The 24,078-nt window shown below is 40.4% G+C and overlaps 1 protein-coding gene across 1 annotated transcript in view; it reads right to left on the bottom strand.

The window, feature by feature from the left end:
* Positions 1-24,078, bottom strand: part of hsf2 (heat shock transcription factor 2) — a 162,762-nt gene that overhangs the window by 13,053 nt on the left and 125,631 nt on the right. Inside the window, exons 5-9 of the mRNA XM_037686099.1 lie at positions 22,234-22,342; positions 16,080-16,207; positions 12,313-12,437; positions 8,127-8,202; positions 7,671-7,732 (exon numbers count right to left, since the gene is read on the bottom strand). Of these exons, the coding sequence (XP_037542027.1) occupies positions 7,671-7,732; positions 8,127-8,202; positions 12,313-12,437; positions 16,080-16,207; positions 22,234-22,342 (500 nt within the window). The remainder of the gene's footprint in view (positions 1-7,670; positions 7,733-8,126; positions 8,203-12,312; positions 12,438-16,079; positions 16,208-22,233; positions 22,343-24,078) is intronic.

Here is a 24,078-nt window from a genome sequence, read left to right as displayed (position 1 = left end):
TTTTCCACATGAATGTTTCGTACTTAATGTCAAACTTTTGACAACCCCAAACCAAACCCCTTTGGTCTCCCTGTGGTGTGACGTTGCACATTCGTGGTGAGACGTATTGTGTCATTTCCTGTTTGTCTGTCGGTAGCTCGAGTGAATTGTTTGCTTGAGTCGTCTCTGTTTTCTGGATTTATCTGTCTTTTGCAGTTTTTCATTCTAGTTCACAAACACACTTAGTACAGTTGTTTTTCTACTGTTGGATAATGCTTAAAACACCTCTTATCTTTCAATACTTCTCGGTTTTTATTGGTGTATTAGGCTCTGCTAGCTCCTGCTAGCGTTAGCTTAGCATGGGTGCTTCTTCTCTCCCTGCTTCCTCTGTTTTCTCTTGCTCCGTGTGTCAGATGTTTAGCTACTCCTCTGCCTCCTTTAGTGGTAATGATACATGTAACAAATGTAGTGTTATGTATGGTAGCTTTGGAGGAGAGGCTGTCTGAACTGGAAGCTCGGCTCCGTGCTGTAGAAAAACCAGTAGCTAGCCAGGTCCTCCAGTGCGGAACCACAGAGGTTAGTTAGCTCCCGATGGCGGTCCTCCAGCAGACCCCGAGCAGCCGGAACCCCAGGCCGGCTGGGAGACGGTCCGGAGCAAGTGTAGTGCTAAGGCTAAGCCCCCAGTTCACCACCGACCCGTTCACGTTTCTAATCGATTTTCCTCGCTCAGTGACAGACCCTGGTTATTGGCAGCTCCATAGTCTGAAACGTAGCTTTAGGGACTCCAGCGGCCATAGTCAAATGCATTCCGGGGGCCAGAGCGGGCGACATAGAATCTTATCTGACACTACTGGCTAAGGCTAAATACAGTAAGATTGTTATTCACGTCGGTGGTAATGACATCCGGTTACGCCAATCGGAGGTCACTAAAATTAACGTTGCTTCGGTGTGTGACTTTGCTAAAACCATGTCAGACTCCATAGTTTTCTCTGGCCCCCTCCCCAACCTGACCAGCGATGACATGTTTAGTCGTATGTCGTCGTTTAACCGCTGGGTGTCCAGGTGGTGTTCTGACAACGACGTGGGCTACAAAGATAACTGGAGTTTTTTCTGGGGAAAACCTGGTCTGATGCGGAGAGATGGCATCCATCCCACTTTGGACGGAGCCGCTCTTCTTTCTAGAAATATGGCAGATTTCGTTTATCCCCCAAATTATTGACAACCCAGGGTCCAGTCCAGGAAGCAGAGTTGTAGTCCTCCACACCTCTCTGCTGCTTCTCCTCTGTTACCCACCCACACCCACACCCCCATTGAAACAGTGTCAACTCGCCAACGGCTCTAATTAAATAAACCAAAAATCAACTCTAAAAACAGAAACCATAAAAATCTGATTAAAATAAACACAGTTACTTTACCAGAGCAAAATCATAAAATCATTAAATGTGGATTATTGAACATCAGATATCTTTCCTCTAATTCCCTGTTAGTTAATGAACTGATAACTGATCATCATATTGATATATTCTGTCTGACAGAAACTTGGCTACAACAGGAGGATTTTGTTAGTATAAATGAATCCACTCCTGTTAATTATTTAAATTTTCATGTTCTTAGAACAACTGGCCGAGGTGGAGGAGTAGCTTCTATTTTTCAGTCAGGATTATTGATTAACGTCAAACCAGTTATTAGTTATGATTCTTTTGAATCGCTGTCCCTCAGTCTTTCTCATCAAAAATGGAAATCAGAAAAGCCACTTTCACTAGTTGTTATATATCGTCCACCAGGCACTTACTCTCAGTTTTTGTCTGAATTCTCAGAATTCTTAACTGACTTATTATTAAATACTGATAAAATCATCATAATGGGTGATTTCAATATTCATGTGGATGTTGAGAGTGATAGCTTAAGCATAGCCTTTAATAATTTAATAGTCAGTTGGTTTTATCCAAAACGTCCGTACATCTACTCATTCTTATCATCACACTCTTGATTTAGTTCTGACCTATGGTATAGAGCTGGTGTGCCCAACCAGTCGCTCGCGGGCGCGAAGCCTTGACTTGTATTCTCACAGACATAGTCTCGCGAGTTTTGGGTGCGGTGACACAGCGCTCTCACGAGACTTTAGGCTCAGTAGTGGAGTAATGTCGGTGCGCAGAAAACATGGATGGAAAACTAGCGAACAAGCAAACGAAAACTTATTATTTTCACACAGAGTGGGAGGAGGAGTATTTTTTTGTTTATTCTAATTCGAAGTCCATTTGCCTCATCTGTAATTCGAGCGTTGCCTTACCCAAAAAGTGTAACTTGGAGCGGCATTTCAAGACGATGCACAAACGGTTTGAGACAGATTTCCCTCTTAAAAAGTTCTTTACGGACTCAGAAAGTGCGGGAGCTAAAAAACAAGCTTGCAGCCCAGCAATCAGTCTTCACTCGGCCCAGCACAAAAGGTAAAGCTGCTACGATAGCTTCCTACCGTGTTAGCCGCATCCTGGCTCAACATAAGAAGTCTTTCAGCGATGGACAAGTTATGAAAGAAGCGTTTATTGAGGCTGCAGATGCGCTTTTTCATGATTTTAAAAATAAAAGTGAGATCGTAGCTGCTATTAAAGACGTGCAGTTGTCCAGACAAACAGTGACACGGCGATGTGAGGGAATGGCTGTGGATGTGGAGGAGCAGCTAAAAAAGGACGTGGAACAATGTGAGTGTTTCTCTCTTCAGTTTGATGAGTCGACAGACATGGTGGATGTAGCCCAGCTGTGTGTTTTTATCAGAATGGCCTTTGCAGACATGAGTGCAAAAGAGGAGCTGCTCACCATCTTGCCTTTGAAGGGACATACAAGAGGAGAATATATTTTTAATGTGTTTATGGAGTTTGTTAATAAAAGCAACTTGCCCCTCTTTAAACTAATTTCTATAACAACTGATGGCGCTCCAGCAATGACTGGTCACACCAGTGGATTTGTTGCACTCTGCAAGCAGAATGATGCTTTCCCAGACATTTTGCACTATCACTGCATCATCCACCAACAGGCCCTGTGTGGGAAGATTTTAAACATGAAGGAAGTGATGGATGTTGCCATGAAAACTGTGTGTTCTATAAGGGCCAGGAGTCTGCAGAGGAGGTTGTTCCGGGCTCACTTGGAGGAGGCAGGAGCAGACCACACAGACCTGCTGCTGCACATGGACGTCAGGTGGCTAAGCAGAGGTAAATTTCTGGACAGATTCAGTGAGCTGTTGCCTGAGATCAGGGATTTTCTGAAGCTGTCAGATCATGGTGAACATTCAAAACTAGAGGACACCCAGTGGCTTTTGGATTTAGCCTTCCTCACAGATCTCACCAGCCTGCTCAATGAACTGAATTTGGAGCTTCAGGGAAAGGACAAAAACATAATCCACATGATCAGTTCTGTGAGCACCTTCAAAAGCAGGCTGCAACTGCTCACAAGTCGGCTGCAACGCAGGGACCTGCGAAACTTCCCACACATGGAGGCAGAGCTACAGAGCCAAGGGAAAGAGGTCCCACAACTGGACAGTGCACACTATTCTAAGCAGGTTCAGAGCATCTCAGCAGAATTTGAGAGACGATTTACTGACTTTTCCTCCATCGAGCCTGTTACCAGCTACATGTGTTATCCTTTTGGAAATGTTGATGTGGATGACATTGTGTCCAAATTGGTGTCCGTGTTTCAGCTGGACAGCTCTGGTGTTGAAAATGAGGTGTTGAGTCTGCAAAATGACATTGGGATCAAATCCAGAGCATCACCTGGCGTGGATGGAGAGTTCTGGAGTCTGCTGTCAGAAGAAAAGTATCCTAGCATCCGAAGATGTGCTTTGAACTTAACAGCACTTTTTGGATCTACCTACCTGTGTGAGTCTGCTTTTTCACACATGAAAATCATCAAGTCCAAAAACAGATCCACAATGAATGATGATCATCTGGAGACCTGCCTGCGCCTCGCAACCACCTCATACTGCCCAGCTTATGAGACCCTGGCCTCCTCCTCTCAGTGTCAGAAGTCCCACTAAGGTAGAGACACATTTATTTTATACAGCTTGCATAAAAAGTTGTCTCCTATAGACACATCACGTTCTGTTTTATTTACTTTAAAGAAGTGAGGAGTAGGGATTGACGAAAAATTATGTTTGTTGATAATGAGACTGGACGAGTAGCTCTCGGCAAATTGCCGACTTCAAAAGTAGCTCTTGGTTCAAAAAAGGTTGGGCACCCCTGATCTAGTTGATCATCTTACAACTTCAATGCAAACTTCACTTGATAAAATTGCTCCACTGAAAAAGAAAGTAATCAGTCAGAGGAAACTGGCTCCTTGGTTCAATTCTGAGTTACGTACTTTAAAGCAGGCATCTAGAAACCAGGAGAGAAAATGGCGCTCTACTAATGTTGAAGAATTTTATTTAACTTGGAAAGATAGTCTGCTAACATATAAAAAAGCTCTCCGTAACGCTAGAACTTTATAATACTCATCTTTAATAGAGGAGAAGAAAAATAACCCTAGTTTTCTGTTTAGTACTATTGCTAGACTAATTAAAAGTCCCATTTCTGTTGAACCATGTATCCCTACAACTATAAGTAGTGATGACTTCATGAGATTCTTTATAAATAAAATTATTTCAATTAGAGAGAGAATTCAAACCATCCTTCCTTCTACTATCTCTAGTCCCCTGTCAAATGAGACAACTTAAAAAATTTCACTAGAGCCTGATTTATGTTTGAACAGTTTTTGTCCTGTTGAGCTCTCTGAATTGTCAAAAATAATAACCTCATCCAAACCATCCACATGTCTGCTAGATCCCATCCCAACCAGACTGTTTAAAGAGGTATTTCCCCTAATTAATGTCCACATCTTGGATCTACTTAATTTGTCTTTAATGGATGGTTATGTACCACAGAGCTTTAAGGTTGATGTAATTAAACCATTACTTAAGAAGTCTGATCTTGATTCAGAAATTCTGGCCAACTATAGACCTATATCTAATCTAACTTTCATCTCAAAAATTCTAGAGAAAATAGTTGCAGGTCAATTGCGTGAACATCTACAAAGAAATAATCAGTTTGAAGAGTTTCAGTCAGGGTTTAGAGCTCATCATAGCACAGAAACAGCACTAGTAAAAGTCACTAATGATATTCTCATGGCCTCAGACAATGGACTTGTGTCTATACTGGTCCTGTTAAACCTCAGTGCTGCATTTGATACAGTTGATCACAATATTTTACTACAGAGGCTTGAATATGATATTGGGATTACAGAAACAGCTCTAAAATGGTTTAAATCATATCTATCTGATAGATTCCAGTTTGTAAATGTAAATAATAAATCATCTTCATACACCAAAGTTAGTCATGGAGTTCCTCAGGGCTCAGAGCTTGGGCCAATACTCTTTACTTTATATACGCTTCCATTAGGTAGTTATTAAACAGCATGGGACAAATTTTCATTGTTATGCTGATGACAAACAATTATATTTGTCCTTTAAACCCAATGAATACAATTAGCTACTTAGACTAAAAGCCTGTCTTAAAAACATAACAACCTGGATGACCCTTAATTTTCTCCTGTTGAACACAGACAAAACTGAGGTTTTGGTTTTTGAACCTGAGCATCTTATGAATTAATTTTTCAGTCTTTCTCCCTCCTTAGATGGCATTAATCTGTCCTCCAGCTCTAAATTTAAAAATCTTGGTGTTATTTTTGATCAGGACATGTCTTTTATCCCCCACATTAAAAACGTTACTAGAACTGCCTTCTTCCACCTGTGTAATATCACTAAAATTAGAAACATCTTATCTAAAAATGATGCAGAAAAACTGGTCCATGCATTTGTCATGTCTAGACTGGACTATTGCAATGGTTTATTATCTGGATGTCCAAATACGTCTTTAAAACGTCTTCAGTTGATCCAAAATGCTGTTGCCAGAGTCTTAACTGGAGTTAGTAGGAGAGATCATATTTCTCCAGTTTTAGCTTCTCTCCATTGGCTCCCTGTCAAATCCAGAATAGAATTCAAAATCTTACTTCTAACCTACAAAGCTCTCAACAACCTGGCTCCATCTTATATTACAGATCTTATTGTTCCATATTTTCCCAACAGAGCGCTTCACACTCAGGCTGCAGGTTTACTTGTAGTTCCTAGAATTTACAAAAACAGAATGGGAGGCAGATCTTTCAGTTATCAGGCTCCACTCTCTTGTGGAACCAACTTCAAATCTCTGTCCGTGAGGCTGACACATTATCCAGTTTTAAAACTAAGCTTAAGACTTTCCTTTTTGCTAAATCCTATAGTTAGGGTCGGCTTGGGTTTCCTGAGCTGTCCCTTAGTTATGCTGCTATAGGCTTAGACTGCTGGAGGACAAACTGACCACACTTTTCACTCTGCTGCTGTCTTTACTTATTCTGCTCAACCTGTTTTGTATTTGTAATTATTTTTTCTATCCTTAACATGTGTTTTTTTGTCTTTCAGATACACCTGGACTTACCTACCATTGACCTACCATTCTGTGTTCGTTTGCCTTTCCTTCCTGTCCTCTCAACCAGCCGGTCAAAGCAGATGGCCGCTTGTCCTGAGCCTGGTTCTGCTGGAGGTTTCTTACTTTTAAAAGGGAGTTTTTCCTTTCCACTGTTTCCACTGTGCTTGCTCAGGATGGGAGACTGCAACAAAGCCAAGATTTATCTTGTCTGCTGGATTCCGTAGATAGAGAACTTTACTAATTGGTTTTTATGTATGTGAATGTTTCTGTAAAGTGCCCTGAGACAACTTTGTTGTGATTTGGCGCTATATAAATAAACTGAATTGAATTGAAACTTTAGCACAGTACTCCCAGGAAGCTCCACCACCACTACCCCACAGCACTGGAACAGATGCTTTTCTGTCCCTGTTGAGTTTCACTTCCCTTACTGCCACCAGAAACTTTATTGTACAGACTGAGACAGTACACAGTTTCCAGACCTTGTATCAAGAAAGAGTTCTGGAAACTCGGAGAACAAAATGATGTCATGCAAGTTTGACAGGGAGAGCAGATTTCTTCACTTCTTGTGGAGTATGAATCCAACTTCTCTATGCAAACCAGTTTCACAAAATATATAAAATGCATATGAACAAACACGTGTATGTACACACACTATTAAAATTATTTACCCTCTTGAATGCTTTATGCTTTTATTGCCGTTATAAATCAATCAAGGTCAATTTTAATAGGCTTTGTCTTAAAACAGAAAAAAAAAACTTTAATAACAAATGGAAATTATATTTCTACAAAGTATTGCCAAAAACTGTCATGTGAAATAAGTGATGAATAAATATTTACCACCTTTAAAACAATTGTCCCAATGTTGGCTTTTCCAGTTTAATATACACCAAGTGACTTCCATCACTTCTCTTTCGAACCATCTATCTTCTCTGTTCAATGAACAACACTGTCCTCAAAGTTGATATATAGGTGGACAGCTAAGTCTTGACCTTAGCAGTTAGCATTTAATCAAGCAGACAGCAAGCCCAACATCTTACTGGGCAGATGGGTGGGACAGTAACAAACCCATCAATGTAAATGTCCCAACAAAAGCTTCCATACAACAATCAGAACTGAAGAAACATTTCAGTTTAGAGGAGACAAATTTCCAGTACACATGTCCAGGTGCTTATAATCTCACCTGAATGGACATTAGGCTGAACTCACCTTTTGCGTTTCAAATTCAAAACGTGTTTGCTCTTTACCAACGTGATGATGAAATGTATCAGCTAGAGGAAAAGAGCAGTAAATAGGATTAAACGAATTAGATGATTGAACCATTAATATTTCCAAAGAATTGTTCAACGTTAGCATAGTAGACAGTAGTCTGTCTCAGAAGGATGAACATTAAAATATACAATAGAAAACAAAAATGGTCATCAGTGTAAAATTCTCCTTTAACCAAAATTCATAAATCACAGCTTTAACTCCAGTTCTCCTAGTTAGAATTATGAGTGAAATGCACCAAAAATAAATGTTTTAACCACAAGACATGAATTAAGAGAAAGCTTCAATAAAAGTAAATCTGCTGAACAGATTTAGCTAAGATCAAGAATGAGGGATGTTAAAGGAGGCCAGATGGTTCCACATAATTCAAACTGCTGTTTTTCTTGTGATTCTTACCTTTTTAATAAGCTGTTGCTGGTGAGTATGTTTCTGTCGTAGGTCTGAAATTTCCCTCCACAGAGCTTCATTCTCCCTGAACAACAAACAGGAAACTGTTTCAGTTTTAACAGATAAACCAGATCTGGGATAAACCAGCCACTAGGAAACACAAGATAGTTTTTCCCAAATGCCAGTTCCAAGCACAATCAGTCAAACCACCACTACTACTGGTGCTGTAGACAAATGGGATGTGGGCAGAAATTGTGCTACTGTTAGTTAAAGACTAACGGGAAGGAAACGTGTCAAGAGACAGAGGGAGAATAGGAAAGTCAAGAGTGTAGGACTGAGGGTTGCAACTCTAAATGTGGGGACAATGACAGGCAAAAGTAGAGAGCTGGCTGACATGATGCAGAGAAGGAAGGTAGATGTTTTAGATGTATTTTGTGTGAATGTGACCAAGTGGAGGGGCAGCAAGGCTCACAGCGTTTGAGCAGGGTTTTATCATGGAGTGGATAGAAAGAGAAATGGAGTAGTGGTGGTCCTGAAGGAGGAGTTGGCAAAGAATGTAGTAGAGGTAAAAAGAGTGCCAGATAGGGTGATGTGCCTGAAGGTAGAAGGTCTGATGCTAAATGTTGTCAGTGGTTATGCTCTACATGTTGGATGTAAGGTAGAGGAAGGGAAAGGAAAGGAACCAGGAAGGACAATTGGTGGTGGATTTTACAAAGACAATGGAAATGGTTGTGGTCAACAACTATTTCTAAAAGACCCAAAAAAGTTCAAACTGGTCCTCTGGACATTCAAAAAAAACTAACAAAAAAAAAAAAAACCAAACAAAACAAAGCAAAAAAATATAGAAAAGTTTCGTCTCTCATCCAAGAGACTTCCTCAGTCTGAGGTGCTGTTTTCAGCTCAGTCTCTTAAATAGCACCTTCTCAGGTGCTAACTCTCAACTAACAACTCTTTTGGTTGTCAGCAGCAAACTGGTTGATCCACTCTGAGAAGGTGCTATTTAAGAGACTGAGCTGAAAAGAGCACCTCAGACTGAGGAAGTCTCTTGGATGAGAGACGAAACGTTTCTATATTTTTTTGCTTTTTTTTTTTTGAATGTCCAGAGGACCAGATTGAACTTTTTTGGATTTTTCTACCTGGATTATTGAGCATGCATCAGGATATTTCTAAAAGAGAGCAGAACATGAAAGAGTGAAGGCAGGAGTATGCAGATAGACTGTAGAAGACGTAACCGGAAGGAAGATTGGGGACTGTAAGGTTGTGGCAGGGAGAATGTGGCCAGACAGCTTTGGATGGTCGTGTGTAGGATGACTGTTGTTGTTGTGAAGAAGAGAAAAAAGATCAAAAGAGTAGACCAAATGGTGGAAGCTGAGGAAGGAAGAATGTTGTGTGGAGTTCAGAGAGGAGCTGTTAAAGGCTCTGGGTGGTAAGAAAGAGTTCACAAATGACTGGGCTACTACAGCAACAGTAATTAGAGAGACAGGTAAAGTGCTAGGGTACAGGTACTTGGTGGGTTATTTGAACAAAGAAAACATGATAAGGAAACATGGTGGTGAAACAGTGAAGTACAGGAAGTTATCCAGAGGAAGAGGATAGCCAAGAAGAAATGGGACAGTAAGAGGACTGAATATAAGGAGATGCAATGTAGGGCAAAGAGGAAGGTAGCAAAACAAAAGGCGTATGATGAGAAAACGAGAGGCTTGATACTAAGGAGGGCAAGAAGGACTTATATCAACTGGCGGGACAGAGGGATCAGGATGGAAAGGATGTGCAGCTGATTAGGCTTGTTAAAGATAGGAATGGTAATGTTCTAACAAGTAAAGAGAGTGTGATGGAAAGATGGAAAGATTACTTTGAGGAGATAATGAATGAAGAACATGAAACAAAAAGATGAGTACAGATTATAGAAACTGTGGACCAGCAAGTGGAAAAGATGAGTGAGGATGAAGTTTGGCAAGCTTTGAAGAAGATGAAGAAGGGAAGGCAGTAGAACCTGATGACATACAAAAAAAGGTTTGGAAATGTCTTGGAGAGATGGTAGTGAGGTTTTTGACTCAAATATACAATGACATATTTTAGGGTGAGAAAATGCCTGAGGAATGAAGAAGAAGAAGTGTGCTGGTGCCCATTTTTAAGAACAAGGGTGATGTACAGAGTTGTAGCAACTACAGGGGAATTAAGTTGATGAGCCACGATGAAGATCTGGGAGAGAGCTGTGGAAGCAAGACTTAGACCAGAGGTGAGTATTGTGAGCATCAGTATGGATTTATGCCAAGGAGCAGCACCACAGATGCCATATTTGCTTTGAGGATGCCAATGGAGAAGTAAAGAGAGGGTCAGAAAGAACTCCATTGTGTCTTTGTGGATTTTGAAAAAACATATGACAGGGTGCCGAGGGAGGAGGTGTGGTATTGCATGAGGAAATCTGGAGTGGCATAGAAGTATGTTAGACTGGTACAGGACATGTATGAGGACAGCAGAACAGTGGTGAGATGTGCTGTATGAGTGACAGATAGCTTCAAGGTGGAGGTGGGATTGCATCAATGATCGGCTCTGAGCCCCTTCTTGTTTGCTCTGGTGATGGACCGACTAACAGATGAGGTCAGGCAAGAATCTCTGTGGACTATGATGTTTGCAAATGACATTGTGATCTGTGGTGAGAACAGGGAACAGGTGGAAGAGAACTTGGAAAGGTGGAGGTATGCACTTGAAAGAAGAGGAATGAAAGTCAGCTGTAGTAAGACAGAGTACATGTGTGTGAATGAGAGGGAGTCTGGTGGAACAGTGAGGCTACAAGGAGCAGCGGTCACAAAGGTGCAAGACTTCAAGTACTTGGGGTCCACTGTCCAGGGAAATGGGGAATGTGGTAAAGAGGTGAAAAAGAGAGTCCAGGCCGGATGGAGTGGATGGAGAAAAGTTTCAAGAGAGATTTGTAACAAAAGGGTGTCAGCAAAGGTCAAAGGAAAAGTTTACAAGTCAGTGGTGAGACCAGCTATGTTGTATGGTCTGGAGACATAGACATGGACAAAAAGACAGGAGAAAGAAAATGTGACTTCAAAGTAACTGTCCTAATTCAACTCGGATTTATTTTTTAAGAACAAGTCAGGGGAATGTCCCAAAGGGATTTCAAAAGGTAAACATCTCCAGGAGTTCTGTAAAATCCATCATTAAGAAATGGAGAAAATATGAGACATATTACTACTTAAGAGCAAGCTGTCCTCACAAACAGATTAACCAAGAAAAAGGAGAATAGTGAGAGATGACACCAAGACATGTGAGCACTCTGAAGGTGTAACAAATTTCAGTAGGTGAGATGGGAGACTGAGCATACATCAACTGTTGCCAGACTTCATCAGTCTGAGCTTATGGTAGAGTGGCAAAATGAAAGACACTGTTGAAGAAAACTCAATAAATCTCAACTACTCTTCCAAAGTCTCAATTTGGCAAACTTGAGATTTAATAAGCTAATTATTAATAATGATAATTAATTAATTTAACTGGAGTAGAAAATGCAGTGTTCTCTAGATACGACACATCCACTGAAGTGAATATAACCAACCATTAGAAGCGAAAGCCTACCACCACTGTATCAGCTGTCTAGTTCAAACTTTACCATCAACCTGTATTTATTAAGTTTTTCATATCCTCCCTTTACTAACACTTAACAGATTTCAAGAAAAATAAATGTGGTTCTTGAAAAAGCTAACATTTTTAATCTTATTTATCAGTGAAGAAAGAAAACGTGACAGGTGCTGACAAAAGAAGTTGGAATGAGCATAGTGCAAAAAATGTAAAATTATATATATATATATTTGCTGCAAATAAGATTTAGATAAAAATAAGCCCATAAAGACAACATCTACTGATCACAATCACTAAAATATCTTTAATTTCCTAGTCTATATTTCAATCAAAGTTTTCTAACAGATGCGTCTTCAGAAATAATCTTTCAATATTCCTTTTAATTTCCTTTGAAATAGACCACTTTTCTCTCCTGGATGAAACAGCACCAGGAAATATCTTCATCTATTTCACTGTGAAGGGTCAGGATTCCTCTTTTAAATAAAGGATTGACATCACTCCAGACCCATTCAAATCAAGTTTTCAAACAGACACACTGGTAAACGTAACTAGCTTGTTACTAGCCAGGTGACATATTGCTAATTTTCTATGAAGTTTTTGTAAAAACATGTACCTCTTCAGTGTTGTGAGCCTGAGGTTGATGTTCTCCTGTTTGCTGTGAACACTCTGAACGCTCGCTAAGATCTTGGACAGGTCTTCATTTCTAACCTTATTGTCTTCAGGCCGAGCATTAGAAACCTGGAAAAAATTATACAAACATGAAGGGCTATAAAGATTAAACTGTATTAAAGTTCTGACACGTTATCTACTTATAGAAAGTTTCCATGGGCCCAAAATTCTCAGCATATGGTCTCTTCCACCCAGCCCTTCTTCATGCCCTATTCAAACCCTTTGCAGACTATGGCACCAGCATCTGTACTGTATGATTTGATTCTGACCTTACTTGAATAAAGTCTAAACACAAATATTTGGCTGTTGTTTTAGACCTTTATTTTAATTGTGTGCCTCACATTAATAAAGTGTTATAAACTATAATTAATACTTTTCTTTCCACCTTTTGGCTACTTCCATCTTCAGAGGTTGTCACAGCAACCTATTTTCATTGTTGTGCTGATGACACACAATTATATTTGTCCATTAAACCCAATGAATCCAATCAGCTACTTAGACTACAAGCATGTCTTAAAGACATAAAAACCTGGATGACCCTTAATTTTCTCCTGTTGAACACAGACAAAACTGAGGTTTTGGTTTTTGGACCTGAGCACCTTAGGAATGAATTTTTCAGTCTTTCTCCCTCCTTAGATGGCATTAATCTGTCCTCCAGCTCTAATGTTAAAAATCTTGGTGTCATTTTTGATCAGGACATGTCTTTTATCCCCCACATTAAAAACGTTACTAGAACTGCCTTCTTCCACCTGCGTAATATCACTAAAATTAGAAACATCTTGTCTAAAGATGATGCAGAAAAACTGGTTCATGCATTTGTCATGTCTAGACTGGACTATTGCAATGGTTTATTATCTGGATGTCCAAATACTTCTTAAAAACGTCTTCTGTTGATCCAAAATGCTGCTGCCAGAGTCTTAACTGGAGTTAGTAGGAGAGATCATATCTCTTCAGTTTTAGTTTCTCTACATTGACTCCCTGTCAAATCCAGAATAGATTTCAAAATCTTACTTCTAACCTACAAAGCTCTCAACAACCTGGCTCCATCTTATATTGCAGATCTTATTGTTCCATATTTTCCTAACAGAGCACTTCGTTCTCAAACTGCAGGTTTACTTGTGGTTCCTAGAATTTACAAAAACAGAATGGGAGGCAGATCTTTCAGTTATCAGGCTCCTCTCTTGTGGAACCAACTTCCAATCACTGTCCGTGAGGCTGACACATTATCCAGTTTTAAAACTAGGCTTAAGACTTTCCTTTTTGCTAAATCCTATAGTTAGGGTCGGCTTGGGTTTCCTGAGCTGTCCCTTAGTTATGCTGCTATAGGCTTAGACTGCTGGAGGACAAACTGACCACAATTTTCACTCTGCTGCTGTCTTTACTTACTCTGCTCGACCTTACCGCTGCATTTGACACTGTTGATCACAGCATCCTTATGTCACGGCTAGAACACTGGGTTGGGATATTACAGGGGTGGTGCTAGAATGGTTCCGTTCGTATCTGGGTGACAGGAGTTTCTGTGTTAACTTTGAAAATAATTTTTCTGCTTCTGTCCCTCTTCCTTGTGGGGTCCCACAAGGCTCCATTCTTGGACCCCTTCTGTTCTCATTGTATCTGCTCCCCTTGGGGTCAATCCTGAGGAAACATGGTATTTTGTTTCACTGTTACGCCGATGATTCTCAGATCTATCTGCCTTTAAAACCTGACAGTTCCTGCTCCATCCACCCTTTGCTAAAATGTCTTGATGACATCAAGACTTGGATGGCTGCAAACTTCTTGAGTTTTAATGATCAGAAGACTGAGGTCATTGTGTTTAACCCAAGCTCTACCACTGTCACTGATCCTGTAAACCTGCACTCCCTTCAGCCACATCTAAAGCAGTCGGTTACCAATCTCGGGGTAGTGTTAGGCTCGGACTTTAAGTTTAATAAACAAATCAACTCTGTTCTACAAAAAAGCTTCTTTCAGCTAAGGCAAATAGCAAAGCTTAAGTCCGTTCAGTCCAGATTCGACCTTGAAAATCTAGTCCATGCATTTATTACAACCCGACTGGACTACTGTAACTCACTTTATGTTGGAGTCAGTCAGGCTTCCTTTCATGTCTCCAACTCGTACAAAATGCTGCAGCTCGGCTACTAACAGGAACTCGCAGGTTTGAGCACATTACTCTGGTTCTGTCCTCCCTTCACTGGCTTCCTGTACGTGTTAAGAGTTGATTTCAAAATTCTCCTGCTGACGTTCAAGTGCATTAACGGCCTCGCACCATCATACCTCTCTGACCTTCTTCATCCTTGTACTCCTTCTCGGGCTTTGAGATCATCAGACCAGCTGCTTTTGGCCGTACCAAAAACCAGGCTGAAGCTCAGAGGAGATCGAGCGTTCTCAGTCGTGGGCCCTAAACTCTGGAACAATCTGCCCATCAACATTCGACAAGCCACCTCAGTCTCTGCTTTTAAAGCTCTCCTAAAACCCACCTATACTCATTGACATTTAACACAGGGTGATCGGATTTGATCTAGTTTTTCATTGATGCTGATTCTGTTTATGCTTTTGTTATTATTCCTATTCAACACAAGGTCATCAGATCTGATTTAGTATTTCATTGTTTCTGACTGAGTTTATGCTTTTTGTTATTATTTCCTTGACTTTTGACACAACGTGATCTGATTTAGTATTTCATTGTTTCTAATTATGTTTTCGGTTTTATATTTTTATTCCATGTACTGTAAATATATCTTGCTACTTTTTATTTGATGATGTGATATTTTTGTTAAGCACTTTGGTAAGTTTGTTTTAAATGTGCTCTATAAATAAATCTGACTTGACTTGACTTGCTGAACCTGTTATGTATTTGTAATTATTTTTTCTATCCTTAACATGCGTTTTTTGTCTTTCAGATACACCTGGACCTATACCTGGACCTACCATTCTGTGTTCGTCTGTCTCTCCTTCCTGTCCTCTCAACCAGCCGGTCAAAGCAGATGACCGCTTGTCCTGAGCCTGGTTCTGCTGGAGGTTTCTTCCTTTTAAAAGGGAGTTTTTCCTTTCCACTGTTGCCACTGTGCTTGCTCAGGATGGGAGACTGTGGCGAAGCCAAGATTCATCTTATCTGCTGGATTCCTTAGATAGAGAACTTTATTAATTGGCTTTTATGTATGTGAATGTTTCTGTAAAGTGCCCTGAGACAACTTTGTTGTGATTTGGCGCTATATAAATAAACTGAATTTAATTATTTGCACAAAGTCTTGGCAAATATGTTTTTTTAATTTTTTTTTATGCTGGATGCTCTTTCTGATGCAACCACCAATGACTGAGCTACCACAGCCCTCTGTGTGGAGCAGAGGGCTGCCATCCAAGGCACCCGGTGGAGCAAGGGCCTTGCTCAAGCGCCCAGAGTGGGGCAAATGAGGGTGGAGGCATGCATACCTGCATGCATGCATACATACTGTATACAAGTGTCACTTTTTGAAAGGAATTACTGAAATAAATAAACTTTTTCATGATATTCTATTTTTATGACCAGCACCTGTATGTATGCAACCATCTACAACTAGATGCAGCCACACACCACTATGGAAGTCAGTACCTCAATTGTTTCTGAGGCTATCATTCTCACAACACAAACAGAGGGTATTTCCAATATTTCAAATTCCCCCTCTTGGCTCTGAGATGTGACAATAAAAGGTGGTGGGACATCAGCAGTGACTCTACCTTCCTCTTGATGTTTTCCAGCAGATCATCTTGTCCATGTTTGAAGTAAGGATGCTGGAACTCCACAGGACCGTCTCTCTCCTGTTTCACAATCCCCGTGTCAATGTGCATCACCTTCCTGAACCCATCTAAGAACAGATGAGCAGAAGAAAAACAAGACGTGATGCAAAATGTTGGGTTTAAAAGCTGGAGACACAAATACTCCACTATGCATCATTATTTCCCTCAGTACTGACATGACAAAGAAGGAAAAGCTCCAACAACCTACAGGATTCATTGAAGTCACCACTAAGAGCTAACAGCATTTATGTGAATAAAGAGTACAAAGCTTTCTTTACTTTTCTATTTTTGTTTTTTCCTTACATGTAAAGGAAAAACAAAACAATGACATATTAATAACCACACACAGAGATGTCAGTCAGAAATTAAAGGCAAGACAGAGTTTGGATTGTTTGTCTGAGTGATCCTGAGCAGGACAAAAAAAAAATGACCAAGAAAGGTGACGAGATGTGGACGTGCCCCTCTGCCTAATTTTGGACAGAAACAGTTTTTATGTTATTGTTTGGATGTAAATAACAAAAACAGACTTGTAGTGTGAACATTTAGTAACATTTAATACTAAAAGCTGTCCCACATGCATGCGGGCTGAAGAATCAGACGTTCCACGACCAACTGCCTGCCATTGGTTTATCTGAAGACAGGAAGTAATTAGTTGCGGTAGCGTGCACCGTGTGCGCATGTGCCGTGCACTCATATCTTTGTCAGTACAAGCAAAGAACAAATTATAAAGTAGGATTCCACCCAGACCTTCTTCATGCCCTATTCAAACCCTTTTCAGACATGGCACCAGCATCTGTACCATATGATCTGACCTTAATTGAATAAAGTAGGGGAGTGGTGGTGCAGAGGTTAGAGAAGATGGGCCTCTGATCAGAAGATCGCCGGTTCAAGCCCCGGTACGACAACATCAAAAATGTGGGTGGGGTAGGTGAAGCACCCACACCTGCCCCCATTCTCATTCATCCCACTCTGGGCCCTTGAGCAAGGCCCTTAACCCCCCACGATCTGCTCCTCCGGGTGTCCTAGATAGCAGCTCTCTGCTCCACACAGAGGGCTGTGGTAGCTCGGTGGTCTGTGGTTGTGTCAGGATGGGCATTCGGCGTAAAAACAACTGCCAAGTCTTCGTGCGACTTAGTTCACTGTGGCGACCCCTAACACAGGGAGCAGCCGAAAGAAGAAAAAAATTAAATTAAATTTCTATCACAAAAGCAAAGATAAAAAATATATATACAGAACAATAATAATTTTGTACAAAATGAGAAAATGATTAGAAGAAACCTCCATGTCTGAAGACTTCTAACCTACAAAGCTCTCTACAAGCAACCTGTAGTTGGGCTCTCCTCTCTCATTAGAGCTGTCATTTCTAACCCAAACCCGCAGCCTGGCCCCGCCCGACCCGGATTCGGACCGGGCCATAATAATTAATGTGTTGGCCGGGTCAGTGTTGGGTTTTTTATTGCTTCAGGGACATGTGCGGCCAACGATACAATATATGCCAACATGGCTTGCCATACTAAACCTGCCACACGCGACCATTTGACCGCGCGCTGACCGGCAGGTTGAAAGAGGTAAAAAGTTCAGTTAAGCTTCAGATGGACTACTTCCAGTGATCCATCAGCCCAAATGGACGTTCATTCAGCCGCTGCACTGAGTGGATGAGCGCAGCCGAGACCCAAACAGGTGAGATCAGAAAATATCTGACATGTCAGAGCAGGGTTTAATGCAGGCTGAAGCAGGGGAAGCATTTAATGCGCTTTGATGGCTCCTCAGCTCTGATCTTCTGTCCCCTCAGCTGCACGCATCTGCCAATTAATAATAGTCGAAGGTGTAAGCAGTCAAAGCTTAAAAAAAATGTCAGGGTTTTTTCCGGGTTCGGACCTGTAATTACTCTTTAATTTGTCGGATCGGGTGGGGTTCGGAGATGATGGCTGCAGACTGGGGCCGGGTCAGTTCGGATTATTTGGACCCAAGTGTAACTCTACTGGGAGACATGAGTAAGTTTGACTGAAAACAAGGCCTCGTTTTTGGCTACAGATTCTGAAGAGACCGGTTCTCTGGAGGGTCTTCACAAATCTCCAGACTGGAATAGATAAAAAATACTCCAAAATTCATTTTAGACGTAGAAGTGGGGAATGGTGGCACAGAGGTTAGAGAAGATGAGCCTGTGATCGGAAAGTCGCAGGTTCAACTCCCTGGACTGACTATATCAAAATGTGGGTGGAGAAGGTGAAACACCCACACCTGCCTCCACTCTCATTTGCCCCACTCTGGGTCTCTGAGCAAGAGCATTAACCCCCACCATCTGCTCTTAAACAGGTCTTTCTTGAAAACGAGTCCTCGTGACTCATTGAGACTACTATGCTTTTAAAATGTATGTTTTTAACACCAGCAGGATCTAGTTTTAAATTGTATGTTTTCTGTTTTTAAACTGTTTTTTATTTTCACTTTTATTATGTTGTGTTTTAATGTACAGCACTTTGTGTCAGCTATGGTTGTTTTAAGGTGCTTTATAAATAAAGTTGGTATGGTATGGTACCTGTATAAATAAAGGGTAAATGAAAAGTGGGGAAATGGCCTTTTTTAAATTGCCATGAAATAAATATTTTGTAAATGTTCAAATTACTGAAATGTGCATGTTTTGTAAACAAAAGACTGTTAAAGAGTTAAAATAAAGTCATTTAAATTTGATATTTTTATTTCAGGATGAAATTGTGATAATAGACCGACTAGTTATTTGTGGAAAAATATATTTAAAAAATAGTATTTTCAAGCAGTTGAACAAGGTGGAGCACTGTGGCGCAACTGGTAGAGCTGCTGCTTCTCAGAGAGAAGGTTGTCGGTTCCAAGTCCTGGGGCCTTTCTGGGTGGAGTTTGCATGTTTTCTCCGTGCATGCGTGGGTTTTCTCCAGGTACTCCAGTTTCCTCCCACAGACCAAAAACATGCATGTTAGACTGATTGGTAACTCTAAATTGTCTCTAGGTGAGAGAGAGAGTGAATGTTGTTTGTCTCTTTGTGTCCCTGTGATGGATTGGAGACCTGTCCAGGGTGTCCCCCACCTCTCACACAGTGACTGTTGGATATGGATACCGGCAACCCTCGTGACCCAAAACGGAAGAAGTGGGTAAAGATAATGGATGGATGAATTATAAATTATTATATTCTAACTTGGGTTTTAAAATGGACAGTGATTTTAAATTAGAGTCCCAGATTGGAGCGGTGGTCAAGACCAGTTTTTATCACCTCAGACAGCTGGCTAAGGTAAAGACCATCCTTACAAAACAGCAGCTGGAAACAGTAATCCATGCCTTCGTCACCTCTCGGCTGGATTACTGTAACGCTCTTTACCTTGGAGTCAGCCAGTCCTCCCTCAGACGCCTCCAGTTGGTCCAGAACGCTGCTGCTCGGCTTCTAACTGGAGTTCAAAAAAGGGAGCACATCACCCCCACTCTGGCTTCACTCCACTGGCTGCCTGTTCATTTTAGAATTCATTTTAAGATTCTTTTATTTCAAAAAGCGTTCAATACAAAAACAACTGGACTTTATTTGTAACAGAAGACGTTTCGCTCCTCATCCGAGGAGCTTTCTCAATTCAAAGAGCAGAGAGTGAGAGATTCAGGTTATAAGGCTGAGTGAGATAAGACACACACACACATAAGACACACACACACACACACACATGTAGATTGGCAGTTCACACCTAAAACCTAAAACAGTAGGTCTTTGTTCCTCTAATTCACAGACGAGGCCCCTCTGTTCCCATCAAGTGTGAAAACTGGCTGGGAATCTGTTTTAAAGTTGCATTATATGTTTTTGAAAGTGGAAATCTGAGGCCTCCTCCTCTGTTAAGAGACAGCTTTTCTCTTTTTACATAAATTGCTTCCTTCACCCCTCTCTCAAACCATCTGTGTTCTCGGTCCAAAATGTGCACATTTTGGTCCTCAAAAGAGTGTCCCTTATCTGTGAGATGGAGGTGAACAGCTGAGTCTTGTCCTGTGGAGCTGGCTCTCCTGTGTTGAGTCATGCGTCTGTGAAGAGGCTGTTTAGTTTCTCCAATGTAGAGGTCTGGACAGTCCTCGCTGCACTGGACCGCATACACTACATCACTCTGTTTGTGTATGGGTGTCTTGTCCTTAGGGTGGACCAGCCTCTGTCTGAGAGTCCTGCTGGGTTTGAAATGTACTGGGATGTTGTGTTTGTTGAAGATCCTTCTGAATTTCTCTGATACTCCAGCAACATAAGAGATGACAATGTTTTTACGTCTGTTGTTCTCCTTTTTCTGTTTATTGGTGTGTTTTGTAGATTTCCTCGCTGACTTGTCTTCTGTTACAAATAAAGTCCAGTTGTTTTTGTATTGAACGCTTTTTGAATTCATCATGTCCTGGATGACTGAGAATCTTCACCAGCATATTCTTTTATTTGTTTTTAAAAGTTTAAATGGTCTTGCTCCATCCTACCTCTTTGAGCTGCTTCACCCATACTCTCCTGCTCGGTGCCTCAGATCAGCTGATCAGCTGCTCCTGGAGGTGCCGAGGTCTAAGCGGAGGCTCAGAGGGGACAGAGCTTTTTCTGTTGCTGCTCCAAGACTGTGGAACGATCTCCCTCTTCCCATCAGACAAGCCCCTTCACTGTCCAGTTTTAAAACTCTTTTAAAAACACATTTTTACTCCCTGGCTTTTAGCACACACTGAATTTACTCTGCACTGTTTTTATTACTTTTATTGATCTTAATGTCTTAACAACTGTTTTTATGTGTTTAAATGTTCTTGATTTTATATGTACAGCACTTTGAGGCAGCTGTGGTTGTTTTAAAGGGCTTTATAAATAAAGTATTATTATTATTATTATAAATGTGCACATGATGCATTTGACATCAGTCAGATTTCATGATCTTGTCTGAAGTTACAACAACAAAGTTTTTGAGCTACAAGCATTCAGGAGGGACATTTGCTACATGACTCCCAAGACAATTCACTGCAAAATAATTCCTAGATACTTCCAAAATTGAACCTCTTCACAATATTCTAGTTTTCTGAGACACTGAATTTTTTTTTTTTTTTATTATCTGTAATCCATAATCATCAAAATACAAGAAATAAAGGCTTGAAATATTTCACTCTGTGTAATGAATCTATGTAATATACGAGTTTCACTTTCTGAAAGGACTGACAAAAAAAAAAAAAGAACTTTTTCACAATATTCCATTTATCAATAAAATACCACAGCTGCTGAGGCTGTTGATTAAAAATGTTACATTTATTTAGACCATTTTTCTTCGTTAGTATGGAACATATTAATATTTATTTATTCCTTTAGTTCAGTGTCAGTATGGAGTTTGAGTTATATAGTTAGTTAGATTTATTAATTTATGTTTTCTTTTTTAAATCACTTATTTCTGATTTCTAATGAAACCATTTGATCACAGCCCATCAAAACAGGTTTAATAAAAAAGTGAAAATCCAAGTAGCTACAAACTTTTCACCTTCAAATCAAGGAAGACATAAAAATACAGATAAAATAAGTTCAGGCAGACTGAGGCTGATTGAGTCAGGGAAACACTCAGGACTGACTGCAGAAAACAGAGTCAAACTCATTGAAGAACTTAGTCCAAACAGCTTGTTGAAGACCAGGGGGTGGGGGCCTCTTAATGAATTGAACAGTCTGGATTTAATTTCCTTTCACCTCAAAGTTCAATCAACTCTTTTCTTTGTAAATCAAATTATCAAGAGGTCCAAATTTTATTTTCTCTGCTTAAAAGTCAACAAATCACCAAATGAACTCATCATGAAGTTGGTTCTGTTTTAAACAAGACTCTTCCTCTCAGCACGAAGCTGCAGAGAAGCAGTGGACCTTGAGTTACATTACTGATGGTCCCAGAGTGGAGCATGTTTGAACTGCTGCCACACAAACTATTTCAAGAGCTGAGAGGCTTCAGGGACCATTTTCACCACAACCAGAGACAGTTTCATTCTTGGTTCACGAGACCAAACACAACTTCAAAAAAAATCTTTTGACGTTAATCCTGTGGCACAAAATCTTGTTCCATTTTTATTTGTAAAGTAACACAGCGTCTATTTTTTAAAATAAAAGTCTTACACATATTGAGCTGCCTGATGAAACTGGCCATGTTGTTGTGCTTGAAGAACTTGGGGAGGATCTCCTTAGCAAAGCGCTGCTCATCCAGAACCAGAAAGCTGTTGCCCTCCTGAAAACAACAAGCAACAGTTAGCAGAGTCACTGCTAACAGACATTATTCGACATTAAATACAGGTCCCGTGTGGGAAAAAAAACTATCATCAGCGGTGACGCATAATAGATGCAACGTATACAGCGAAGCGACATATTTGTTTTTTTACTTTATTAGACATATTTGGACTGATGCGACTTATACAGCAGCAAGTACGGTAGTTGGGCTCTCCTCTACACAGCTTAGCCACTGAAACCTGATTTCTGAGGAGTGGCTAGACTCTCCTACGCTAAAGTTGCTAAGTTAAAGAGACAAGGGGCAGGTGTGGTAATATTTCGAGTCCCCTGCTTAGCATTTGAGTATGTGAACCCTTCACTCACTGCTCTTTGAATTGAAAAAGCTCCTCGGATGAGGAGCGAAACGTCTTCTGTTACAAATGAAGTCCAGTTGTTTTTGTACTGAACGTTTTTTGAATTTATCATGTCCTGGATGACTGAGAATCTTCACCAGCATCTGATGCGAGTTCTTAGCGTTGAACAAAGAGGTCTCCTCTCTGTGGCTTTGAACAGCAAAATGGAAGGTTCTGTCTGTGCTTTTGCACTGAACTATAGTTCAGATTACCCAGTCTTCTTGGAATCGCTAGACGGTGTCCTGAAAGAATACCCTTTGAGAACTGTAGTGTTCTCCTGGGGGACATCCACTCTCATGTGGACAAGCAACGTGGTGCTTGAAAGTTTATGAACCCTTTATAATTTTCTATATTTCTGTATCAATATGAGCTAAAACATCATCAGATTTTCACACAAGTCCTAAAAGTAGATCAAGAGAACCCAGTTAAACAAATGAGACAAAAATATTATGCTTAATCATTTATTTATTGAGGAAAATGATTCAATATTACTGATTTGTGAGTGGTAAAATTATGTGAACCTTTGCTATCAGTACAGTACCTGGTTCTCTCTCCCCCCAGGTGCAGCAATAACTGCAACTAAATATTTCTGGTAACTATTGATCAGTCCTGCTCACCGGATCAGAGGAATTTCAGTCCATTCCTCTGTACAGAACAGCTTCATCTCTGGATGTTGGTGGTTTCCTCACATTAACTCCTGCTTCAGGTATCACTTGATTGGATTTCTGTGCCGGGGATGGCCTGTCCAAATGAAACCTTTCTCAGTCCACTCCATCCTGCCTGGACTCTCTTCATCTCTTTACTACAGGCTGCTTGTTCATGTTTTCAACTTCCTTTTTATCAAAAATGAAGTGATCTGACTCATTATGAAAGGCAAAGGACAAAACAACTCCCATCAGTATAATAACTCAATCTTTGAGGTACTGTAAAAGAAACGTATATACTGATAAGTAACTGATAAAAAAATCAATCAATCAATCAACCTTTATTTAGACAGGTAAATCCCATTAAGCCTCGAGGACTCATTTACAAGAGAGACCTGATTTCAACAAAGAAAGATGACAACAATGGACAACAGCAACAACAATAAACAATTATAAAAAGTCATACTACAGGTTTTTTTTTTTTTTTAACAAATAGGATGACTAAAAGGAAAAGGTAACAAAAAAAATAAAAATAAATAACAAAATAAAACAGCTAGATTCTAAGGTGAATGTAGAAAACTAAAAACAGGAACATGTCTGCATTGGTCCCTGCCAGGAGTCCAACAGATTCTTAAAGCCACTTAGAGAGGTCAAGGTCGAGAGCTTCAAATCTTTTTGTAAGATATTCCAGGAAACAGGAG

Source organism: Nematolebias whitei, chromosome 12, assembly GCF_014905685.2.
Source record: "Nematolebias whitei isolate Nwh7 chromosome 12, NemWhi1, whole genome shotgun sequence".
In the NCBI taxonomy this organism is placed as follows: domain Eukaryota; kingdom Metazoa; phylum Chordata; class Actinopteri; order Cyprinodontiformes; family Rivulidae; genus Nematolebias; species Nematolebias whitei.
The sequence above is the reverse complement of the archived record's forward strand: the minus strand, read 5'-3'. Positions and strand labels throughout refer to the sequence as shown.